This window comes from Candoia aspera, chromosome 2 (assembly GCF_035149785.1).
Source record: "Candoia aspera isolate rCanAsp1 chromosome 2, rCanAsp1.hap2, whole genome shotgun sequence".
Classification (NCBI taxonomy): Eukaryota; Metazoa; Chordata; class Lepidosauria; order Squamata; family Boidae; genus Candoia; species Candoia aspera.
The window spans coordinates 149860818-149885841 of record NC_086154.1 but is presented as its reverse complement, the minus strand read 5'-3'; the positions used below and the strand labels follow the sequence as shown (position 1 = coordinate 149885841).

Sequence of the window (25024 nt, the reverse complement as noted above, 5' to 3'; positions counted from 1 at the left end):
TGATATTAATACTTTTCCCTCTCATTTTCTCCCTGCCTCTATGCCCAGTGAACTTGTCTTTTGTAAACATCAGTGTGGGTGAGACAGGAGAAAACTTCACCACCATCATCTGGATCCCACGTCAGAACCAGCGAGATGTGGAGTTTGCAGTCCATCTTATGAGCAAAACAGGTAAGAGCAGGGAGGTGGAACTCCTCTTTCCAGTATGGTCTTTATGCCACTGTGTCAGCCATGGGAGGGCATCTTTTGGGGTTCAAGAGCTGTGTAGATCACTCACTGCTGATTTAGGGACTTTACTTATCCATATATGTACACTCCCTACAAAATCCTCTTTCAGTCCCATCTCATACTATATGCATTCTACTACTCTATCCCTACACATGGGCACCCATCCTGACACATTTCCCCTTGCATACACTGTTGCTGCATGCACACGTGCGTGCACACACACACACACACACACACATTCACCCTCTTTTCATCCTATTCAGGTCTCCAAATTTGTGAGCTTCCCAAATGTATCCAGTTGGCCATTGTGTAACACAGAATGCTGGACTAGATGGGTCTACGACTTGACCCATCAGGTCGCTTCTTAAGGTTCTTTTGTCCCCACTTTCCAGTCATCTGAAGCAACATCTTTGTTGGGAGGGATGAGGGATTCTCCCTGCCTGGCCAGCAGATTTACTGGAATTGCTGATTTTACATGTTGGGAAAAGAGTGATCTGCAAGTGGTTGCTGGCTGGAAGGGAAATGGTTTCTTCCTTTCCAAGGCCTCTGCTAGTAAATTCCTAGTTTCCTAATGAGGAAATCAGTGATTTTCAACATAGTCCTGGGAGAGGCAAAGTCTACTTTCCATCAGTTAGCTGAAGAGTAATGATGAATGGTGTGTTAATCCATGACAAAAGTCAGCTGCAACTGGCTGGATTCCCAACAGACACTAGAGTAAAATCAAAGGCAACACATTCTGGCTTAGCACAGCAGGGAACTCAACCATAGCCTTTCTGTCTCTTCCTCTATTTGAAACAGACAAAGGACAGTGGCATGATGTAGGGAAGGCCAGCTCTGGCCAGGGCTCATACAGCATTCCAGATTTGCAGCCTGGCAAGCAGTATCGTGTTCGGCTGGTGAAAATACACCGAACTGGTGATGTTCAAATCATCTGGGAGTCAGATGTGGAGACCAGTGGTGTGGGTAAGTTATACTGGAGACCCAGGAATCATCCAAGAAACAGTTATTAACTCTAAAAATGCTCAAACTTCATTTGATTTTAAAATTACTTGTTTGTTGTTTACTTAACTAACTTTTTTGGCCAGGATAGGATCAGAAGTTGGAGGACAGCTAAGTCTAGTCAGAGAGAGAGGTCCTGCATATTGGAGTAACAGTTTTATCCATAGTTTAATGTTGATCTAGATTACGAACCATTCCTATGAATCCCTCACTCACTCAATCAGAAAGTGGGTATTTATGTGATAAAGTGTCACATTTGGTAAATTTTGACCTTTCCCAGTCACTCTTGCAAAACAGCTATTGGTAGAATGCAAAAAAAATGGGGAAAAGAAAGCTTTCCAGCAAAAAAAGAATTGTGTAATTTTAAGGTAAGTTTACAATGCCTATTGACAGTTTGCACTCCATTTTGCTTTCTTCTTATAAGGAACTAGTATTGAGAATTGGGCTATTGAGATATGAGATCATTCCATTTTGTCTTTAGAAACTTGTATCATTTTGTTATATATAGTCTGGAGAAGGATTGTGCAAAGCCTGCCAAATGTTCTCACAAGGATGGATCCAGGACTTTTGAAACAGCCTGATCTAAGTTGTTCTGGGAATAATTTTTAAAAAAGATGAAAATTTTGAAAGATCAAAATTCTGCCTTCCAATTATCAAGCCTAAAGTTTAACAAACCTTATCTATTATATCTATCTATCTATCTTAAAAATTAGAATAGGATGGGATGCAGGAAAGTTAGACTTCCAAATACCATAGAGATTGGTGCATTGTAACATTGTTTGAATCACACTGTTTTAAAATCTGGTGGATTTTTACAGCGCTCATTACATTTTGGTTTTATACAAACAAGGATATAGGAAAACTAGATTTTTATGAATATAGAAGTTGTTCGAACTCATAAAAACTGGACGAAAAAAATTCAAGTGACATCCTAACTTTTTTGTTCTGAGATGGAATACGATTACATTGATAAGGGAACAGGATTGTCTTGTTAGGCTTGTGCATGGCAAATTTCAGACAGAGAGCCTGAGGGGCTGGTCTGTGAAGAGACACCCTTTTTGTTCACAACTGTCTATCAGATTACGCAGATGAATCCACTAATTCCTCCAAGAGGCATCACTATCACTTTCTCCCTACTGCTGTTTGCCCACCCCCAGCAAAGCACCCTTCTCTGCCTGCATGCCTGCCAGTGCTGTGCTGTCCATTTTAAAAGTGTAGGAGGATTTCCTAAGCTAGCAATGAGTGAGGCTGACCATCCACTACCAGCCAGTGAGAGGGCTGCTCTCACTGGCTGGTAGTCTGTCCATGTATTGTGAGATTAAGGAGTTTTCATTGTGTCTTCTGAATGCTAGTTGGTGTTCATGGATGTGCTCTGCTAGTCTAGACCTGATGGACTATTTTGTCAAATGCTTTGCTGAAGTCAAGTTACATTGTGCCTACTGCATTCCCACAATCTATTAAAGAAAGTTAGCCAATTTAAAAAGAAATAGATAAGGCTAGTCTGACAAAAATTGTTCATGAAAAATCCATGCTGACTTCTAGTAAATAGTGTATTGTTTCCAAGCTGCTTTGATATCAGCATCTAAGTGATCTGCTGTAGATTCTTCTCAGGTGTTAACGTCAGCTAACTGGTCTGCAGCTTGCTGGATTTTCCTTCTTTCCTCTTGCTGAAGGATGAGTCCATATCTTCAGACTCAGAGGCTGTAGAGGAACTGTTGATTGATTTTGAAGTATGGTCATTTTAAAGATAAAGCTTTGAGCTTGGGTAATCCTTAGGCTGAAGGTCATTACTGAACTGGAAGAGGAGGCTAAAATATTACCTAGCTGTTGGTCGCTAGAGCTAGTGCTAGTTCTAACTCGGTAATGAAATACTCGTCTGAGAAACAGTTACTATTATTTACTGGATTCATACCCTGTCTTTCACTCTAAAGCTCAAGCTGTGTACATAGTCCTATTTTTCCCCACGAAAACCCTACACAATAGGTTGGGCTGAGAGAAAGAGAGAGCGACTGGCCCCAAATCATCAACTGAGCTTCCCTAGCCAAGAGTGGACTAGAACCTGGATCTCCCCACCCCAGTCCAACTTCTTAGTCTATACTCCATAGTGACTTCTTCTAAACAAAAGCTCTGGCCCTAGTTTACAGCAGTGGAGGCAAGGGAGGGTTTCAGGAGCATTTAAAAAAAAACAACCTTATTTCTAGCCACCAGTGCTGAAACAAAGTTTATTGATAGGATCTTGACTTTAATTTGTATGTGGGTTTGTTCTTGACAAAAATACGGCTGGTGCACCTCTTCTCTTTGATGGTTGCATGGCCATAAAAACCTTTTGTCCTGAGGACCAGAACTGGGGGAACAGGCCTCCTTTCTCTAATGTCCCAGGCATATGCTTGGAATGCCTTGGTGAAGGGCATGGTATAGAGTTCTGCTCCTAATTGCCAGGCACAATACACTTGACAAAACAGTTTACTTGACTTTACTGCATTTTCCTCCCCTTCCCCTTCCCCTTCCCCTTCCCCTTCCCCTCTCCTCCCTTCCCTTCCCTTCCCTTCCCTTCCCTTCCCTTCCCTTCTATGCTGCTCCAGTCCAGGGGGACTCTGAGCATCTTACATTCTCTTCTTACAGCCACAAGATTAAATCAATAAAGCAAAATAACAAGACCAACTATAGCAAAAATTTCAAAGAAGACTATGGCCACTGAAGATCAACAACTATCCAAACATAACCGAGGATGGGGCTTCCAACCTATGCCAGATCCTCTCTCATGGCTTTCTTTAAAAAGCCAAGTTTTTATGGCTCTTAACTCAACAGGGCTAGTCTGGTGTCAAGAGGGAATTAGGAGCATTTGTAACATTATATTTCAGCTACATTCATTTTTAAAAAATAAAATATCTTAAAATAAGATTTAATTTTTAAAAAACGACGTTGATTGTAATTGATCAATATTTAACCTCTAATTTAGCCCTTGTTAAAGTAGGCTATCAATAATCTTAAGTTATCCAATGGAGGGCTTTTCTTATGGAATCATCCTGCCTCAATTACAGCACTTTAAAAGGAAAAAAAGAGACATGTTGTCAATCATCTGCAATTTGCATGTGTTTTCCCAATGCTTCTGCTCTTTCTTTTGAAACTTTATTAAGATGAAAAAGATTGGAACGAAGCATAGTGCCTTTTGATCTGTATCTTTAGTAGCCTTCATTTGGAAGGGCCATTACTGTACTCTTTATGTTAGGAGCTCTATTATTAGGAAAGTTCATAGCTGTATTTTTCTGGCTCAGAGAACTTAATAAAATCCCCTCTTTGAAAAGTGGAAAACCTAGTGACTTCCATTATTGTATTTTCAGCAAATCTTAAGAAACCTTTTCCATTTTAAAGGTAAATTATTTGTGAAGGGATCCAGTTTTTCCATAGCTAGTATTTTACAACCTATCAGTTTTCCAAAAATATGTATTTTTAATTGCCTCTTATGTTTAGTTTTAGAGCATTGCCTCCCTCCTGACTTCTCAGGCATTTTAATACATTTTGTGGTTTATTATTTATAGCTGTTGTTATTTGATGTGACATTTTAAAGAAAGGAAAACCACTTCAGCATTTGAAAAAAATGTTCCATTTTCATACTGTTGGAAAGAGAGATGTTGAAGGAGACCCTTGAAATGCATTAGGCTTTGGAAAAGATGAAGGCAGGGAGTTAGTGACTGTCTTGCAATATTTTAAATGTCATAGCAACAAAGACAAGAAAGTCACTTCTTTCCATATATTTCATAGAATATAACTGGCAAATGAATTTTAGGAAGACCTGAGTGTGGTAATAGTAGAGTAATAATAGGTTTGTAGTGGCTTAAAATACGAGAACTTGGTGTTTTGTTGTTGTTGTTTGTGATGGGGAGAAATGTGAATAAAGTGTTCATTTCTTATTGGCATTTTCCCTTGTGTACTCTACGCTCCAAGCAATGGGAAGGGAACAACCAGGGAGATTTTCTTGGAGGCTACTTAACTATTTTTTAGGCACCAGATAAAAATTACTTTATGCTCTCAAGTCTTTAGCTGCTTTTGAGCTGCTGAGTTGAAGTAGTTGCTGCTGGTGTGATTGCTGGTTTCTAACTTATTTTCATGGGTTTTGAGGCGTGCATGTAGGGTGGGGAGTAATTGATTCGATTTTGCTGTAAGCCGCTTGGTCACTGTGTACATATTGTAAGTGGTGAGATATACATTTGTTAAATAGATAGGTAAGTAGATGGACAGACTGTCTTTCAAAACTTTACCCTGCTTAGCCTTTCCTCTTGGCTTGGCTTGGCCTTTGTTCTGTGCTGTTTTGTTTTAGTTTAGTTTTAAGTCTTTATTTTATACACACACAGCCCAGGAAATTAGCCATAAGCTGATGTTCTTCCAGGTGTCCAAGCAGTGATCAGGTGCTCAGGCAATTGGTTCTTTTTAGATCCAGAGATGATAAGCACGCCAGTGGCTAAAGAAACTTTAAGCTTTATTATAAACTTAAGCAAACAAAGTTAAATAGAAACACAGTTTAAACCAGAAACACAGTTTAGGCAGATTATACAAAAGCATAAAAAGCATAGCATAAAGAAGGAAACCATAACATACCTCAGCAAGTTGATACCCAATCCCTTTTATGTTGCCAGGAGCCTCCTGACCAAGGCAACAGGGACCCCCCCAGGGTGGCAATATTCCACAGCAGCCAGCGCACAGGATCTGTGCAGAAGCTTCCAAACTCCAAAACAATTCTAAGGGTTTTATCCAAGTCTAGCCCTTAAACCTTGTGACCATGTTTCCATGGTTGCAGGCTACGAGACCTGACCTTGACTAGGAAGCTTCCCAAGGCCCCAAAACACCTGCCTATTACATCATCCAAGAGCCTGGGAAGTTTTAACAAAACAATTGGGGTGGGGGGTTTCTCTCATCTCTCCCCCACCACTCCAAGCAAAGATATGTTCTGGAGGGCTTATAAACTTTCAATCTTGTGGTTTTATCTCCCCCCTCATGCCAAACAGAAATTAAAAAAACAAGCCAATTAGACATCAGTATAACTCAAAATAAACTCTAATCTCTTCGTGTGAGGGAGAAAATCAAAATATGTCATTAACTCCTCGAGATAACAATGGTCTTCTGCCTTGCCACTACAGCTGATTGAGCTTTTCACAGGACTTTTGGGCTGCACTAAAAGAGATAACATTTAATAATTATTGGATTGCATTTGGAACTCCAGAGTCCCCCCACACATGGCATTGGTGCTATTCTGGCACTGTCACCATGTCATGATGTTTAAAAAAAAAACCCTACCCATCACCCTCCAGCCCAGCCAGTTTTCTTCCATCTTGCTTGGCTAGGACACAACAAACGTCCCTCACCTTTTGATCTGTGAAACTAAGTGCCTTTGAACTTGGGGGCGATCTGTCTTCCTTGTCTGGGAACTTTGCCTCCCCTTCCTCCTCCTCCTCCTCCTTCCTGAACTCAACTCTAGTACTAGATTTCCCCCAAGCAATCTTATCAGCAGACTGACCTGCTAGTTAGCTTGAAGTCAGCATCATGGGGTTGGAGTACTTGAGAAAAGTGGCTGCCAGCAAGTCTATTCTTACTGTTCTGTCTAGACTATGAGACGACCAGAGGATTGTAGAATGGAATTCTTTATTTACAATACAACTATATACAATTGGCAATTGTCTCTTATATAATAGTTCAGTTCATTCAAATCCAACCGGGCAATGGCAGTTTTTGGCAAGACAGCGAAGCCAGTTTCCGCTGTAGGACCCAGCGAGGCGGCTGGACTGGACTTGACTAGGAAACGTGGCAAGGCAGCCAAGCAGGGCTTGACTGCAAGCTGTGGCACATTGACTGGACAGGACTCGACGGGAGACCGTAGCGCGGTGGCAAGGCAGGACTTGGCAGGAACTGGCAGCAAGGTGGCTGGGCTAGGTTGAAGTTCGTGGACAGGCGGCACAACGGGACTCGGTGGGAGATGGCAACAAGGTGACTGGACCAGCCTTGGCTGGAGAACATGGCAAGACTGCAAGGCAAAACTCAGCTATGAATTGCAACGAGGCAGCAAGACTGACTCGGTTGGGCTTCATGGCTGGGCAGAAGGGCTTGACTCAACTGGGCTTTGTGACAAGATGGCAAGGCAGGACTTGACTGGATTTTGTGGCAAGATAACACGGCAAGGCTCAGCTGAGGCTCACTGCAAGGCAAGGACTGGGAGGCTGGGAAGGCTCTGGTTCCATAGTGGGTACAGGTGGGGCTCTGAGAATGGTTCCGGCTTTCCTTCTCCGTGAGAAGATGTTAGCTCAGTAGAACATTTGTCTCCAGCGGTCCGGTCCTTCCACTTGATCCTTTTTAAGCTGTTCCCTTTGTGCCGTTTTTCCTCCAGAGCCAATTGAGCTTCCTGTTGCTTGGCACGCTTTTTGGCTCGCCTTACCCTCGCGCTGATTGGCAGCTTTGAATCCAGCTCCTGATCTCGCCCAGTCAGCTGCTCAGGACTTTCCCGCTCTGCTGAGTCACTCTTAGTTTCGATCTCCCCATTTTACCTAGCATGGGTTTCAATTTCCCCTTCCTCAGCCTCGCAGTCAGACTCAACCCTTACACTTATCATGGCATCGCCACAGCTTTCAATGGGAATTCATATGCAGGTAGAATGGTGTTTTGATGGGCAGACACCCTTTTACCAATTGCTCAGATTTTGGGGAAAATAGCTGAGAAGCCACTCAGACCTAAGTCAAACATGGTAATCGTTAGCACCACAGTAGAAATTAATTGGAAGGACTATACTCCTCTATTCACTAAGAATTGTTCTCTTCTAAGCAAATTTTCCCAGAACAGAAATTTTCTGAGAAAGGTTGTTGGCCCTTCTCCAAAATTGCTAATTAAGTTCCTCTCCAGAGAATATTACGTGAAATCCTTTCTCCCACACACTGAATGATTTTAAAAACCAATAAAAATTAAAAATTAAAAAAAGGAAAAGAATGCTTCCTATGGCCAGCTTGAAAACATAACAATTTTGAGGGAAGAGGGCTGCAAAGCATCCACAGCACCTTTTTCTTGCAACTCAGTTGTTTCAGGTTTTCTCCACGATAAAGCACCATGGGGGCTCCCCATAAACTGAGCAAGCAGAGAGATTTGGAAATGTAAGCAGAAAGGAACAACCAGGCAGTGGAGGCAATGGGAAGGGGATGGGGCCTGGCTGCAAAGGCTTGTGGATTAGATGGGGACATACTGAACTAGACTGTTTCACAGGCTGCAGGATCAGGATCATGCACAGGTAGTCCTTGCTTAACAACCACAATTGGGACCAGAATTTCGGTTACTAAACGAAGTGGTCATTAAGTGAATCCGATCTGATTTTACAGCCTTTTTTGCAGTGGTCATTAAGCAAATAATGTGGTTTCCATTGATTTTGCTTGCCAGAAGTCAGCTGAGAAGGTTGAAAATGGCGATCATGTGACCACGGGATGCTGCAACGGTCATAAATGCGAACCAGTTGCCAAGTGCCCAAATCATGATCACATGACTGGGGACGCTGCAACAGTTGTAAGCGTGAGGACTGGTTGTAAGTTGATTTTTTCAGCACCGTCGTAAATCCAAACCATCACTAAATGAATGGTTGTTAAGTGAGGACTACCTGTATGCTCCTGGGAACATTCAACAAAGATAAGGCTCTCTTTAAAGAGAAACCAGTGACTCGGTTAAAATGAGCTGCAAATGTTTTCTGTTTTCCCCCCAAGGATGATCATACAGGGAAGTAATCAGTGTTGGTAACATATAATTCCCTCTTCCCAGTCAATGGTATTTTTTCTAGGATGCATATGAATATCATACCCTACATGTTAGGTTTAACTTATCTTTTAAAACTTCCCTCCGTGCCATTTAGAAATAAGCTCTTTTTTGTAAGGATCAGTGTGATATACACACTAGTGTGCAATCATCTCCTTTAAGAGATGCAGAAGGAAGATGGGTTTTATCTCTTGACTGGAACATAAGAGGAGGGATGTCTGGTGGAGCAGCTTCTCAAGCTTCATTTTTGCCTAGGAAACGTGAAAAGCAGTGTTCTGAATTAGTCCCCTCTACTCTCCACCAGCCAGTGTGGCTTTTGCAAGGGGAGCAGCAGCACCATTTATGTCCTCCGTCTCTGCGGCCTGTTCTAGGTGTGCGTATTGTGCAGCTTGGCCGCCAGGTTGAACACCTTTCTGCCCCTTGTTCTGGACAAGAGTGTTGCTAAGGATGATGATGCTAAGTACTAATTATCCTCCTCAGTTACAGAGAACCAGAAAACCTTTGCTGCAGAAGGTTGGTTCATCGGCTTTATCAGCGCCATTGTCCTCCTCATCCTGGTTCTGGTGCTCCTCTGCTTCATCAAGCGCAGCAAGGGCGGCAAGTACTCGGGTGAGGTGCCCCCAGCCCCACCCTAGCATCTCGCAGCAGACCCCCATGGGCCTCCCCCCAGGCTATTAGCAGTTGTCAGTTATATAGCACACTTAGTGTGCCTGGTGCCGTTCGTCCTCACAACAGTCCTGTGAGGTAGGTTGTTATCGTTCCCATTTTACCGAAAAGAAGCGGACCCCCCCAAATGGGGTGGTTTGCAGCTGAGCTCAGAGCCTGGCCCTCCTGTCCCAAGCTCACAGCTTGAGCTGCTGGGCGTTTAAGCCAGACTTCCTGAGCCGGGGTCTTCTAGAAATATTGGACTACTACATTCACAGCTGCCATCCAGCCTGACCAGGGTGGCAGGGGATGATGAGTTTTTAGTCCAGCAGTCAAGAGAGCACATCAGGCTCAGGAAAGTGAGCTACATAGTGGGGAAATATTGTACAGTAGATATTGTAGACGCTTCTGTGCTTTCTGCTTAATCTGGTCTAGTGATGACTGCTTCCGTGAAAACAGGCTGGGAAACGTAGCTGGTGAGAGCTCTTCTACCAGATTCTCACCATGCTTCTAAAACTACAACTCCCATCACTCCTTGCCAAAGAAGCTGAGAAAATTAAATCTGTTCCTTATTTTTAATTCAAGAATAAAGAGGTGCCTTTGAGCACAAAGGCAAGGTATAAATCAAGATAATGATGATAGGAATAGTAGCAGCAGTAGTACAACGGAGCCCTTGTTCTTGCAGTACTATTGCTTCTTTTTATAATGCTTCAAAAGCATCTTAAAAACTGTCCAGTGATGACAGTGGATTAGTGTACTTCAGTCTTTCCCAATCCTTTCCCAATTTATGTCCCACACCTCTGCACCCTTCAGAGGTGTGGGACATAAATCGGTATTTCTCTCTAGCCAGTGCTGTTACTGAATATTCTGTCTGGGAGTGTTGGGAGTTGTAGTGCCAATGCATCTGGAGGGCACTGGGTTGGGGAAGGCTGTGGTACAACATGGGTGGACATGTGCTTCTTCAAACGGTCCCTTTAATCCTCCACAGACACTCCCAATTCTGATAAACTCCAGCCTCCTAGTGCTAAAGGGTTGCTTCCTAACCTTCCCCATCATGCACTTGCATCTTGCTTTTTTTGCCCCTATTCCATGGAGCTAAAGAGAAATCTAGCCCTGCTGAGAGATCCTGCTGCTCCTCTCTTCCATATTTTTAAAGCTTTCCCCCACTGCCTCTCAGGAGATCCCCCTGCCCATCCCCATCCCAAGGTCCTGCTTTGGATGGTCCCTGCCCACCAACCCTTTTGCCTTGTGTAACATACTCTCTCTTCTACCCTAGTGAAAGACAAAGAAGATACCCAGGTGGATTCTGAGGCCAGGCCCATGAAGGATGAGACCTTTGGCGAATACAGGTACAAGGGAGAGAAGGGGAAATGCCTCTCCAAACACCTATGAACGAACAGGATGGGCGGTGGAGATGGAAAGGTAGCATAGATTTCCTTTCCCCAGGACAACATGACAACAAATTCTCCTCCCACGCACAAACACTCTACCACAAGGTTATATTTTATCCAGGTGATAATTATTAGTATACAGGCAAAATGTACTCGGTACGCTCATGGATAAGCCAAGAATTTTACGTTCCAAAATACATCCAAAATCTCTTTTAAACAGAGATTACCGTATATATACTCACAGTATATAAGCCAATTGTGAAAATTAAAACTTACAAAAATTTTGAGGGTTGGCTTATCCACAGGTAGCATATTTTTCATGGTATTTTGGTTAAAAACTCAAGGGTCAGTTTATCTGTGGATGGGCTTATCCACAAGTATATGTGGTAATCTCTGTTTAAAAGAGATTAAAAATATCCCTGTGTCCCTAGATCCTGATCCCAGTTCTTGGAGGACTGTGGGGTTTAGCAGCCAGATAACTAATGAACAGATGTGGTCTGGAATTCTGGGGAATTACCCCTTTGTCTTGACATGAACAGGTGCCAGCTCACAGTGGTTACCTCAAAACTCAGAGGTGACTCTGCAGTACTGAAGGACTATAAAACACCTATTTCAAATGGTGCCTGGTCCCTAGCTAGCAGATAACATCTCCCACCACACCATTTAGTTAGACTTCCAGGAAATCACTGGCAAATCTGTGTATGAGCTTAATACTGTATGGCTAGCAAACAGTAAATTACACCAGATAAATGACACACATATTTCCTTTATTTTATAATATATACTGTTTTCATGATTAGTTTGGATTAGTTTCCATGATTAGTTGGGAGTCCCTCTTTTGGGGGAGATGGGCAGTAAATAAATTTGAATAATAAACAAACAAACAAATAAATAATCTTGCTGCAAATTTGGAAGGCTGGGGTACATGAAGCCCTGATTGTTTTAGTCTTTGGGGTTATCAGTCATAGGTTTTGGAAGTGAGGAAGCAGGATGAAAGCAAGCCCAGAATGCAAAAATGAATGGGGAGTGGGAATGAGGCATTTCCCACAGATTCTAATGAGAGCACATTAACTTGCCAACACATGGTTAATCTTCGGAGGGGATGGGAGGAGATAGAGTGATTTAATATACTCATGAGACTCTGACAGCAAGATTTTGGTGGCTTGGTGTATCAGAGCAGCAAAAAGATCTAAGCATTGCCATTCCTAGTGCATCAATAGAAGGCTGGGGGCTATCAAGACTGCTAAGTTACACTCATGGCTGTAATAGATAACAAAAAGGACAAGGGTTGGCAATGAACCAAAGGGCAGGGAAGTTCATAGTGATCTCAATGTATATGTATGTATGTATGTAAATGTGTATATGTGTGTGTATATGAGTGCAGCCATCTGAATGGTGCCAGAATCTCTTGGTGCCTTCCATTTCCCTACGTTAACCTCGAGTTATCTTCTTTGAAATCTGATGCTGATTTTCTCTTTCTCTTTCTCTTTTTTCTCTCATCTCCCCTGCCTCTTATTTGACTAACCCAGGTCCCTGGAGAGGTAAGAATGGAAGGGAGAAACACTGGCTTTTGCACTGCATGTTGCTCGGGGAAGGTGAGGTCAGAAGGGCCAGGATAACCTTTCCCACTGGCATGCTTCTGGAATTCACTGACCTTATCATCCCAGGGAGAAAGACAAGCCATCTCCATTAAGGGAACTTCAGAGAAATGTTGCTTCCCTTGCCTTAATTAATGGAAGAGAATTATCCTAAAAACGGCTAACTTTAAAATAATTCTCTTCTGCTTCTACTTCTCTCTAGTGAGCAGCAGTGGCAAGAGGGCTATTTTACATTAAAAAAAAATTGTTAGGTGCTGCATGTGAAAATGGCTTTTAAAATTTCAGAGTACATTTTCCCCTAAAATGGCATGTGCCAAGTATCTCCACCTTAGCTGCAGGTAGACAGAAATTTAGCTTGCTGTCCCTGAAATAAATATATTTGATCCCTGACATCCTTATCAAAGAATTATCTCCTTTCCCTCCAGAGGGAACACAAAATATGATCAAATTATTAAAAGAAAATACTGATTACAAGGTACATACCTCAGGGTTGTCTTGTTTAAAAAGTTGTCTCTCTTGTGTTTATGTATGTGGACATGCAGTATGTATCTCAAAGGACAACAGAGCTGTCTTTGATAATATGAATGTTACCTGTCTGTCTTAAACCAGAATTCTGATTTCCATTCTCTGGAAATCAGTTCTGTTAAGAGTGGAAATTCAGAAAGAGAACTGTCCCACTCTTTGAACAATCCCAAATCTTCTACCAGGTTATTTTACTGAAACTTGCAGCAGCAACAATAACAAAACACAATGTTTGTTGGACATCCTTGATCAGCAGCAGTGTTCTCAAATGTGAAACTTGTACTTTATTTCTAATTTTCCATTACTGGCTTGCATACAGTTCCTAACTTGGTTAAGAGCCAATCTCAGGATTGGGGGGAGTGGATGGTGGGGGGAGAGATCGACAATCTGTTGCAGTCCCATGGCATGTGGATACTGCATCTGGGGAGGGACTAAAATAACATCCTACCAATTTACTTCTATATCCATTATAAAGCCCACATATAGTTCTCACCCCCATTAAAACCAATGCTAAGCTCCCAGTGGTTTTGATGAACTTGAAATGCACCCAGTGTAATGGGAAAAAGGAAGTGTGAGTGTATGTGTGAATAGGCATAATAATGCTGTTGGGGTAAAAGTGATCAGTGCTAATTGGGCATGATTTGTCCTCCCTCTCTTTCTCATTGTCTTACTTTCATGAAGTTCATCAATGATTAGATTTAGGTAACCACCTTCCCTTTCCCTGCCTGCCTGCCTGCCATACCTTGCTATTTTCCCTCTAATTTACCTTCCCTGGGTACCAAAATTGTGCCTTCTCAGCTGCCCCACCCCAGTTGGATCTCAGAGGAAGGGAAACTGGCTGGCTGGCTGCCCATCTTTTGAAAAACCCTGGGCAGAGGCTTTCCCAAAGTGCCGTGCAGTCTGCCCGCTCCCCTCTTCTGAGTTCACATTGTCCTCTCTCTGGCACGGGATCAGTCTGTGCAGCCTCTGGTTTGTTTAGAACTCAGTTGCAAGATTCTAAACTGAGCTTCCTGGTGCTGCTTTGGCTCTAGTTACTTTTCACATCTGCCTGTTGATTTAAAATGCTCACCAAACGTATTTGGCTGGATGCTTTTCTGTTCTGTTTCGGCTCTCTTCCACACGTTTAGAGGGTTTCTGTTTAGGTTTATGCACGTCCGTGCATGTTCGTTGTTCACTGAAACTTGGAATTCAGATTCCTAATTTTGCATGCTTTCCTTTTGCATATTGGAGCCTCCCTCACCCAGTGAGGCAAACGTGGGCATTTTATTATTAGAGTGGGGTGAATCTGAGCTCTCCAAAACGTCCTGTATCTGTTATCTGTTCCTAGGTGTGCCCTCTTTTGATGAAATTGTTGTAAACATTGATGTTCCCTAGTATGCAGCTATCTTCTTTGAAGTACAGGCCTTCTTTCTCATAGGGATACCCAGGTTTCAGCTTCTAATTATGCCTTATTATAGTTCATTTCATGGCTACACACCCATCACCTTAACGGTGCATTGGTGTACTTGCAGATCTGCACGTGCCCAGCAGCACTAGTAAATGTTGTGATGATCTTCCCGTGTTGAAAAGCCAGTCTAGATATATGTGTGTATCTTAAGCACACAGGGTCAGTGTGACGGTGTGGCTAGAGGGTTGGGAAAGTCAGTAGTTTGAGCATTCCATCCTGCTATATTCCACACTAAGATGGATAAGCTACTTACAGATCCCAAATCGATAACTACTAATAATGCACAAGTTATAAATGAGGCATGCCCTGCTGGTTTTGTAAACAGCAAGAGGTCTGAACATAAAAAATGACAACTAAGTCAGGGTTGGGAAAGTCAGGTTCAGCCAGTGAGTAATTTGGGGGCAGACTTATTGTGGAGCTGAATTGTGTATCTAGGTGGGAGATGGAAGAACTACATCTACATGAGTTCCGGGAGGAAAGGTGGGACCTTAATAAACTACAAGTAGGCAAATGTTTGCCCAGAAAGCAGGAATGGAACAGGTCCACAGGCTGAGCCCACCTGAGGGATTCTCCATCTTCCCACACTGCTGCATTTGTTCTTTTCCTCCTGATTGGCCTCTTCTGTTTAAAGCACCCCAACCAGGTGAGGCTTTCACAGCTCACCTCTCATTCAGTTCTGTTTGGAGTGAAAAAGAGGCCTCCATCTCTGCTTGATACATGAGCGGGGCAAAGTGTTGCTTAAGATACTACACAGGAGTTTTGCTTACTTGCTTATTTATTCATTACATTTTTATGCTGCCCTTTTGAATATTCATCTGAGGCAGTTAGATATATAAGCTAAATATTAAGGACTCTTCCTTCTTACCTATGGGGGTTCAATGCATCAGACATTTCCCTTGGCTCCTGTTAGGACACATGGTCCAGTGGGCTTCTTATGTAAAAAAACTAGTTCTTTAAAAAAAAAAGGTGGGGGGACGTTGACATGGCGCAGACAAAGTGACAGCCTGTAGTCAGGTTGTTTTTGTTTCCAAGAATGTTCCTGGACTCCAGATGGGTCTGTGATGAAACAATAGTTATTACATTGGTAGAATGCAAATAAAGGGTTAACAAGCTACTTCTTGAAAAGAAAGAGAGGAAGCTAAGGATCTTTTTCTGCTGCCAACTTTAAATGCTATCCACCTGTCCTTAAGCCATCAGAAAACCATACTGGCACAACATTTGCCATCCCCAGTGTTGGTCCCTTTCCTGCACCTGTTTTGGCTTGCCACCTGCTCATGCTCAGTCTGCAGCCAGGAGGAAGGCAATATCATGGAGATGCAACAGAGGAGAGATGTTGCTAGGAGATGTTTGTACTGTGATTCAATGCCAGCGGGGACATGGCCTAGGCATACAGAGAGCGGGAAAGGGAGTGAACGGTTCCACAGAGTGGAAAGATAGAATCTTCTCAATATGCATAAAAGAGAAGAGAAACAACGGTAGGCCTTGTGAAAATTATTCTGTAATTAAAGACTGAGGAAGAGTTTTGTTGATATAACTCGTTTAAAAGGAAAAACTCATATCCTATGCCCTCGGTTAATAGAGCGATATTGGTTAAAATTTTAATTATTCATAATTTTTAAGTAAAAAAGAGACAGGATCATAGACCTCTCCCTGTGCATACATATAAGTGGAGTCCTTGGTGCTCTCTGAGCCTTGTTGTTTTCTTGCAGACGTTTCATTGCCAGACTAGGCAACACCTTCAGTGCAAAGAGGGAGTGGGCCTTGCTCTCAGTTTATATACCGTGGCTTGCCCTGCTTGTGTTGGTGGGGGTGTTGTTCTCCTCTTGGGAGTTCTTTGATTGGGCTGTTGTTTGCTGCTTGGTTGATTGCCTGAGTTAATAGTTCCTTGATTAGGGTATATTGTGCTGTTTGATGGTTCATCTGGTGTTAATCCTGGTGTTGATTTTTGCATATCTGGGTGTTGATTGCTGGCAAGGGAGTGTACTGGTCTTTTGGCTTTTCTATTGTCTATTTCTATTTGGCTTTTCTATTGGATGGTATGTAAATGTTGTTTACCTCTATGTGTCTGTTGAAGGCTGCTTTGTCTGAGTGCCAGGCTTCCAGGAATTCTCTGGCGTTTTTTGGATTTGGCTTGGTTTAGGATGCTCACCGTTTCCCAGTTGAAACTGTGGTTGAGTCTGTCCATGTGTTGTGAGATTAAAGAGTTCTCATCGTGTCTTCTGACTGCTAGTTGGTGTTCGTGGATGCGCTCTGCTAGTCTTCTGCCTGTCTGTCCTACATAGTGGCTGTCTTTGCATTGTATGTTGTAAATAACTCCTGTTTTTTCTTCTTGGGCTATTGGGTCTTTTGGGCTGCTGAATATGTTTTGAAGAGTTTTAGTTGGTTTATGTGCTACGGTGATGCCATGTGGTTGTAACAGTCCGTTGGTGGTTTCTGAGATGTTTCTGATGTATGGCAGTGTTATCCTTTTCATAGTTTCCATTGGTTGGGTTGTAGTGGGCTGGGTGGTGAGGCACTTTTTGATAAAGTTGAGTGGGTATCCATTTTGTTGGAAGATGCTGTGCAGATGTTCTTTTTCTTTTTTCTGGTGTTCTGGGTTGCTGCAGTGTGTAAGTGCTCATCTGAATAATGTTCTTACACAGCTTCTCTTGTGGGAGGTTAGATTGTTACTTTGGTAGTGAGGCACTTGGTTGTTGTGGGTAGCTTTTCTGTAGACTTGTGTTTCTAACTTACCGTCATTTCCTCTACTGATGAGGATGTCCAGGAATGGTAGTGAGTTGTTGTTTTCTTCCTCCCTTGTGAATTTTATTCCATTAAATATGTTATTGATGGTTTTGTGGGTTTCTTCCAGTTGTTTCTTTTGTATTATGACAAAAGTGTCATCTACATACCGGATCCATACTTTGGGTTGTATGTGTGGGAGTGCTATCCTTTCCAGATGTGCATTACGATCTCTGCTATAAGTCCTGAAATCGGTGATCCCATGGGTGTTCCTTTGAACTGTTGGTATATTTCTCCATCAAACTGAAAGTAGGTTGTAAGGCAGAGGCTGATGAGGTCCATTATCCTGGGTATTTCTATTTTGGTGTATTTGGCTAGGTCAGGTGTGTTGCGCAGAACTGCAGCCATAGATTCTTTTGCTAATGCTGGGTCTATGGATGTGAAGAGAGCTGTAACGTCGAATGATGCCATGATCTCATCTTCTTCTATTTTTAGGTTTTTGATTTTCTGGAGGCACTGTAGTGGGGAGTTGATGGAATGTTCACTCTCCTCTGTGAGGTGTCTGGGTTTCTTTGTAAGCTCTTTAGCTACGTTATATGTGGGAGTCCCTGGTAATGATACAATGGGCTGAAGTGGTATGCCCAGGCAAACAACCAAGCAGCAAACAACAGCCCAATCAAAGAACTCCCAAGGAGAGAACAACACCCCTACCAGCACAAGCAGAGCAAGCCACAGTATATAAACTGAGAGCAAGGCCCACTCCCTCTTCACACTGAAGATGTTGCCTAGTCTGGCAATGAAACGTCTGCAAGAAAACAACAAGGCTCAGAGAGCACCAAGGACTCCACAGTTCAACCCTGAGCTACAAATATTTGCTTTGATTGGTATACATATAAGTATCTGGGGAAAAAAAGTTAGAAAGGAGATACTATCAGTATAAGAAGTTTAAATTTATCCCTGGGAAGGGAAGGTGACAGCAAGATTTTAAAGTATATTCTTTATTCACAAAATAATGTATTTATTCAATTTATATTTCACCTTTATTTTTTACAAAGTGGTGTACATAATGCTCCCTCCTATTTCCCTCAACAACAACCCTGTGAGGAGGGTTGGGCAGTGAGAGAGAGACTGACCCCAAGTCTCCCAGTGAGTTTCCGTGTCTATGGGAGGACTAGAACTCATAGTCTCCCATTTTCAAGCTCAGTACCTAAGCTGCTTTATCATACTGTAATCATTATTTTACTTTTATTAGTGCCACTTCTGACCAAAAAAATGCACTCACTTTTGCCACAGGATCCCATAAGCTTTCTTTGGGAGTATGTCTATTTGCTCAGAAAAAGGACTAAAAGAAGAGAAGTATTTGAAAGCTTTGCAACGTGTGTGTGTGTGTCTGTGTGTGTGTGTGTGAGGGGGGTGGGAAGGGAGGAGGTAATGACAGACACCATTCTGGTAGATTTATGCTTTGTTACTGCTTAATGTCCTCCATCACAGCCATTTTCTGAAAGGGCCAGTCTCCCAGCGGCCAGTTTGAAAGACAGTCTGTAAGATGGTTTCAGAATTCCAAATGTGCCCATCAATCAACAACAGTTGTAGACTTCCTCCTAATTATACTGTATTTTATTTTGCCTTATTATTTGCCTTAATACGCATACAGTCTATAAAATCAAGACTTCAGCTGATAGCAAAATCAGTCATATGCTTGACATTAGATGGTAGACCCTCAGTTTCACAGACAAATAGGGGGAAGGAGACATTTAGCCTCATGTCTATTAATATGGGAATGGGATTGTATGCATGCATAAAATGTATGTAAAATAAATACAATGGATGTAACAGTATATGAACATTCTCCAGAGTGATTTGCAAGACACTGAATGTTGTCCACTGGGGTGCTGTCAGATTTTGTCCATTACATCCAAAGTCCACAGGTTGAGGTCCATAAAATCAGAAGTTTATTGCAGTATAATCACTGATGGAATTCTTCAGCCTTCTTCTGCTTTCCAGATGTGTGAGGGTTTCTCTCCCATAATCTGAAACCATGGCTATGAATTTTGGGAACTGAAGTCCAACACATACAGAGAGCACATGTTTGGAAAAAGCTGTTATTTATCGATAGGTGAAGAAGTATTTGTAAGCACATGCTTCTCCAGATTTAATCCCAGAGCTTGTTAGCCATGGTTCCTGCCATGAGGGCACTTCAGGTGGTCTGTATGAAATTTCTTCAGCATTTACTTGGCATTGTTTCTCAAAATGTCACAAAATTTAGGTGAGAATACAAACATCCTGCAAGATGGCCACAATCCCCTCTAATTTGGGGGAGATGGGCGGTGATAAAAATATAAATAAATAAATAAATCCAGTCGTTTGCTTAAAATAATAATTTTTCTTTAATGTTGGGATACTGGAGACGTTATCCGGGAAAGTCACGCTGTAATGACCCTCCCTGCTCCAAGAGAGCTATGTTTCTGGCCCCTGCCCTGTATGGTGGCTTGCGTGAAGGGAAAAAATGGGAACATCTGTATGAGATATAGTGAGACATTAGATGATAAAGGTTTGCATTTTGTTCCATTTTAATTATATTCCATTTTTGAATGAATTCATTTCAATTTGGCATGTAAGGCCACCTGAGCACAGTGTACAGGCAGCCACGACCAACAGATTATAATGGGACAAGATAAGATGAGACCAGGTCCAGCTAATGAGATCCCTTTCATATCAGCATGAAGCTTTGAGGTGTGCCCCTCATAAGAGGCCTTTGCTGTTTCACATGGCTTTCACTTTGTCTCTGGAGGACACACATGTATACACACGCACAAACACACACTTTATTTCTGGCATTCTTCACAAGCACCCAGTCTGCCCTTGATGGAGACATCGAAGTCCTGAGGAGGAGGTGACAGTTTGGCAGACTGGGACAGCGTGGATGTCCAGTTCGATGAGGATAGCTCCTTCACTAGCCAGTACCGTGGCCCCAAAGCAAAGATAATTGACTACTCCGGTGTAGTACATAGTACTTGTGCTTTGGCATCCCGTCCTCTTAAGGCAGGAGTGCAAAAAGTGTGACCCAGGGGCTGCATGGGGCCTTTTGATACTTTTTGGATTCCCCTTAGGGAGAATGAAGCTAAATATATTCTGTAGGTCTTTTCACTTGGATGTTTTTAAGTGACAAAAAGGGTGCCTTGAGTCTTGCGTACCTTTAAAACCCTTGAACCCCTCTTCTAAAGTGGGCCTTGGCCCTGCCTACTTGAGGAGTGTGGCATGTGACATGTCACACAAGCTTGGTTTGTGCCTTGAGCTGACAGAACACACAGACCATGTGCTCTATCTTGAAGGCCATTTCACACGTTCCAAAGGAGATTGACAGCATGCTGCTCATGAAAGACTCTAAGGATGTATTTTAGTGGAGAAGCAACCAGGGTCTTATTCTGGTTCCTGAAGGGAATGATCCAGGTGATCCAGGTGGCCTGATGGTTTCACCAGCTAGGAGAAGATGCAGGGAAGTTCTCTTACACACTGACTGTTGAAACCAATATAGAAGGCTTAGACAGAATGGCTTCTGAGTGATTTAAGCCCCGTTGGCCAGATCAGTTTGCCTTCCAGGCACTTAATAACCTGCTTCCTAAAGATGGGCCATTTCTTTTTATCTTGTGACGAGGTCATTTTGGTGTGAGATGTAAACTCCAAGTCTTCCATACAGACAGCTGGAGTTTCCTTTTCAGTCATTCTGAGAATGTGTGAAGCCCCCTTATGGAATGTGGACTGGCCCCCTGGCGCAAGTTTGTATGCATGTTCACCTGTAGCTGTGCACTTCTTGCTTATATGTGCACATATATAATACTACTACACTTCCCCCTATACAACTGTATTTTATTATGTATTCTCTTGCATGCTGTGGCTTTTATCAGGGTTGCCAACCTGCTTCCTGCCAGATCTTTTGGACTACAACTCCCACAAGTCCCAGGCAACTTGGATCCTTGTTATGGTTTGGAACTGTTTAGTCCAAAACAACTGCAGGATTTCAGACTGCTTATCTGACTTTGAATTTCTATTGGTATAACTAAGGGTATGACCCTTCCAGGTCTATTACTCTTTCTCATTGTTGTCCTTTTCCCCCTACAGTGACAATGAGGAGAAGCCCTTCACCAGCAGCCAGCCCTCCTTGAATGGTGACATCAAGGCTCTGGGGAGTGACGATAGCTTGGCAGATTATGGGGGCAGTGTGGACGTCCAGTTCAATGAGGATGGCTCCTTCATTGGCCAGTACAGTGGCCAAAAAGGCAAAGATGGAGGTGGAAATGACAGCTCTGGGGCTACCAGTCCTACCAATGTGGTCACTGCCCTGGAATAAGTGGAGGCATTTTCCCAAAGGATACCCTCCCCAGTCCTGGGGAAGAGGATTTCCCTATGGATTGCTGGGGGCAGGGGAGGTGAGCACAGGGTTAATCACCTCACCCAGGCAAAGAATCAAAGAATCAATGTTCCTCAAATGGAAATAGTAATTGGGGGAATCCACCCCTTTGTTTACTGGCTAACCCCACCCCAAAAAATTAATCAGGGAGGGTTAGAAAATCAGGGGATTCCTCAAATGATCCACCTAAAAAGTATCTCATTTCCACACCTTCCCCCCAAACCAGTTATCCTTCAGCCAAACTATGTCCATGTTTTGTGTGGTGGGAAGGGGAGGGGAGGGAGAAAGGGAGGGGCATATAACATGACCCAAGGAATGAGCTTATTGGTGAAGCCCAGGGCTTCATAAGAGGGGAGGGACTCAGGGTTCAAAATTGCCAAAAGAGCAGATGACCCCCTTCTCAAGACTCTCAAATGTTCATTCTTTGTTCATGTTCAAAAAGGGGATGTTAGATGGTGCTGCAGTCTCTAATCCCAACCCAAATCAGGACAGGAGACAAAACAGATGGTGATCTGAAAGGACTGGGAGCCAAGAAACAGGGAATCCTTTCTCTGCCTCTGAGTGAAAAGGTGGCTAGAAAGGACTAGGAACCAGAAGTCGTGGCTATGCAAAAGGAAGGAATACCAATGGGCTGGAAGCCAGAAAGGGTCTGAGCCTTTCAATTTTGCCACTTACCACCTTCTCATGGATTCAGCTAAAGGTGGTCTCCTGATGTTTCTTTTAGAGGGGAAGGGGTGCTCCAGCCAAATCTTCTGAACACCTCTCTGTTGATTTGTCACTCTTTCTTCCCTTTCTTGCTCATTTTCTAAATCAGGCCATGCCAAGGCAGCAGTTTCTCAAAATAGTGGCTTTCAAACTTTTTACCTTGAGGAAAGCTTTTCCATGTCTGCTCGTCCTCTACGATGCTCCCACCTGTCAGCCGTGGAAGTTGGGACTTGTTCTGCATCCATGAGGGACATTGACCAGTCGGTCCTGTGGAGCATCCTTGTTACTTCACATTAAATGACTCTACACTTGGACATTGCCCTGTCATTAAAGTAGTACTTGTTTACCAGACCCATACAACAGCCTCTAATCAATTGCCAAGAGATCCTCAAGGTATCCTAGGACACAGTTTGAGAACCGCTGCCAAAACCTGGTCTCCTGGTGCTGAACAGCCCACTTAGAATAATCTCTTTGTCCTCTCTGTCATGGTAATTCGTATCCCCTCTTTCATCGGATGATCAAAATCCAGTTCTTTCCACTGGGCCAAATCCCACCATATGACAACCTCCTCCTCCCCCTCCCCTCCTCCTCTCCCCCCATCTCCTCCCCTCAAACAGCAGAAAGAAAACCAAGCCCCTCCCTGCTTCTTGAATGCATCTCACGCAGCTGCCTTGCGACACACTCTTGTCTTTCAGAAGTGGCTTCTTGTTCACTGAATCAACCCCTACCCCATTTCCACCTCCGTCTATTGTAATTATGACTATTTTTTCTCTTGCTTGTCAGGGATGAAATGAATCCTTGCTTTTTTTGCATACAAAGTTTTTTAAAATAATAATAAAAAATAATAAAAGTACTTTGGTGTTTTGAGCAGCCCTACACAAGACCAATCCTGCCTTTTCCCTCGTCTGTAAATATTTCAGACCCTTGTGCTTGAGTTTGTTTTAGATGTCTTAGGACTGGTGTTTTTGAGGTCTTTTAGTGGGTCTATTAAGGTGGCTTGGAATTAAAAAGAGAAAAAAAACGAAAAAAGCATTTTAAACGGTCCTCTTTCTCCTGAAATGTGATGCCATTTCCACCCACCCATCCTCCCTACCCTGTGTATTCTTCTCTTTTGTCAGGCCTGTTGCGATCTAACTTTCTCTCTTGATGGCTTTTTATATATATATATATATGTATATATATAAACAGAATTATAAAATGATGAATAAATGATGAAATTGGAACTTGCTTGGACTGGTGATGGGGAAAACGTGGCTGGGGAGGTTTATCTCATGTATGTTCTCATAGGACTCCTGGATGAGAATTAGGAAAGGTGTCTAAAACAAAATCAATTTTCCTCTTGCCAATTCCTCTTGGAATTTTGTGATGGTACATTACAGAACAGAAGAATACGTCAGAGGTAGAACACATCCTTGGTTGCAGGTTCAACCTCTGGCTTCTCCTGTTAAAAAAGAATTGGGGGGGGGATGTGATAGGAAAATCTCTCTGAGACCACAGAAAGCTGCTCCCAGTCAAAACGGATAGTACTAGAAAAAGATGGTGTCTGATCAGCTTTCAGGAAACTAACCCGGTTCTCTCTCTGCTGTTGTGGCAATGCTTTCTAGGAAAAATGGTGCCTTCCTGATTCCATAGAGCATTCTATGGCTTCTTTGCACCTAGGAGGAGGGATACGTCTTTGTATAAGAACGTGGAAGAAGCATCTGTAGATTTCTGAGAAGGGAGAATTATGTTGTGTGTCTTTTTGCTGGCACTGAAGCCCCATACATTTCTACCATACCTTCTATCTTATTTTGAGATCCCTTGAGCTAGACCTTTGAAAACACGGGGTTTGATGTTCTTTGCAGTAATAGTGAGCTACAGAAAAAATAAGTACATCAAGGAGAGGATGAACCTAATGGCTGCATGCTTGTCATAAATTCCAGTTTCATCCCCTAGTTATTGCTGTAAAGAATGGACCAGGCTAAACACTGTTTAAGTTCCTTCTTTCTGGTTTAAAAAAAAATGCATGTAAAAACAAGAGTGAGTTGGTCTTATACCTCTTGCAACATCTGTTTAATCAATGTAATTTAATCAATATAATTGGTAGAGTAATCAAGTAAAGCTTTAATCACAGATTAAAGTTTGTCCTTGATTAACTAGTATTTCTGAGATTGAAGGGCACGCTGGTGTGTAGAGGCTAGACAGCAACATTTTCCATTCTTCGGCCAACTTTGATTAAAATAGAACAAAAAGGTGGCCTTTTGTTTTAGTTGTATTCAACAATAGCAGATAATTTTGTCTTTCCAGATATAATTGCTAGAAGGAATAATATGCAAGCAAATCTGATCACATTTGGCTTGAATTAGTGTATTTTTTATATTTTCCCAAATCTAGATCTTTCATAATTCTAATGAGATTTGTATGTGTTTGTTGGGAAAGTCTGTTTTGGATCTGATATGTTAATGTAATTGACTATTCTATATCCCCTGATTCCTGAATTTATAGAAAAAAGAAAATACTGATCTTTTTCTTGATGAATAATAGTTTCTTCATTAAGAGTTTAGGAAAAGATGAACAAATATAATCATTTTATATTTAAATCAAC

At 42.5% G+C, this 25024-nt stretch overlaps 1 protein-coding gene across 1 annotated transcript in view; it reads left to right on the top strand.

Annotated features, from left to right (window-relative positions):
* Positions 1–23663, top strand: part of L1CAM (L1 cell adhesion molecule) — a 99042-nt gene extending 75379 nt beyond the window's left edge. The window contains 6 exon segments of the mRNA XM_063293000.1: positions 49–171; positions 1027–1191; positions 9484–9612; positions 10925–10997; positions 12569–12580; positions 21447–23663. Of these exon segments, the coding sequence (XP_063149070.1) occupies positions 49–171; positions 1027–1191; positions 9484–9612; positions 10925–10997; positions 12569–12580; positions 21447–21675 (731 nt within the window). The 3' untranslated portion in view covers positions 21676–23663.
* The last annotated feature ends 1361 nt before the right edge of the window (positions 23664–25024 follow it).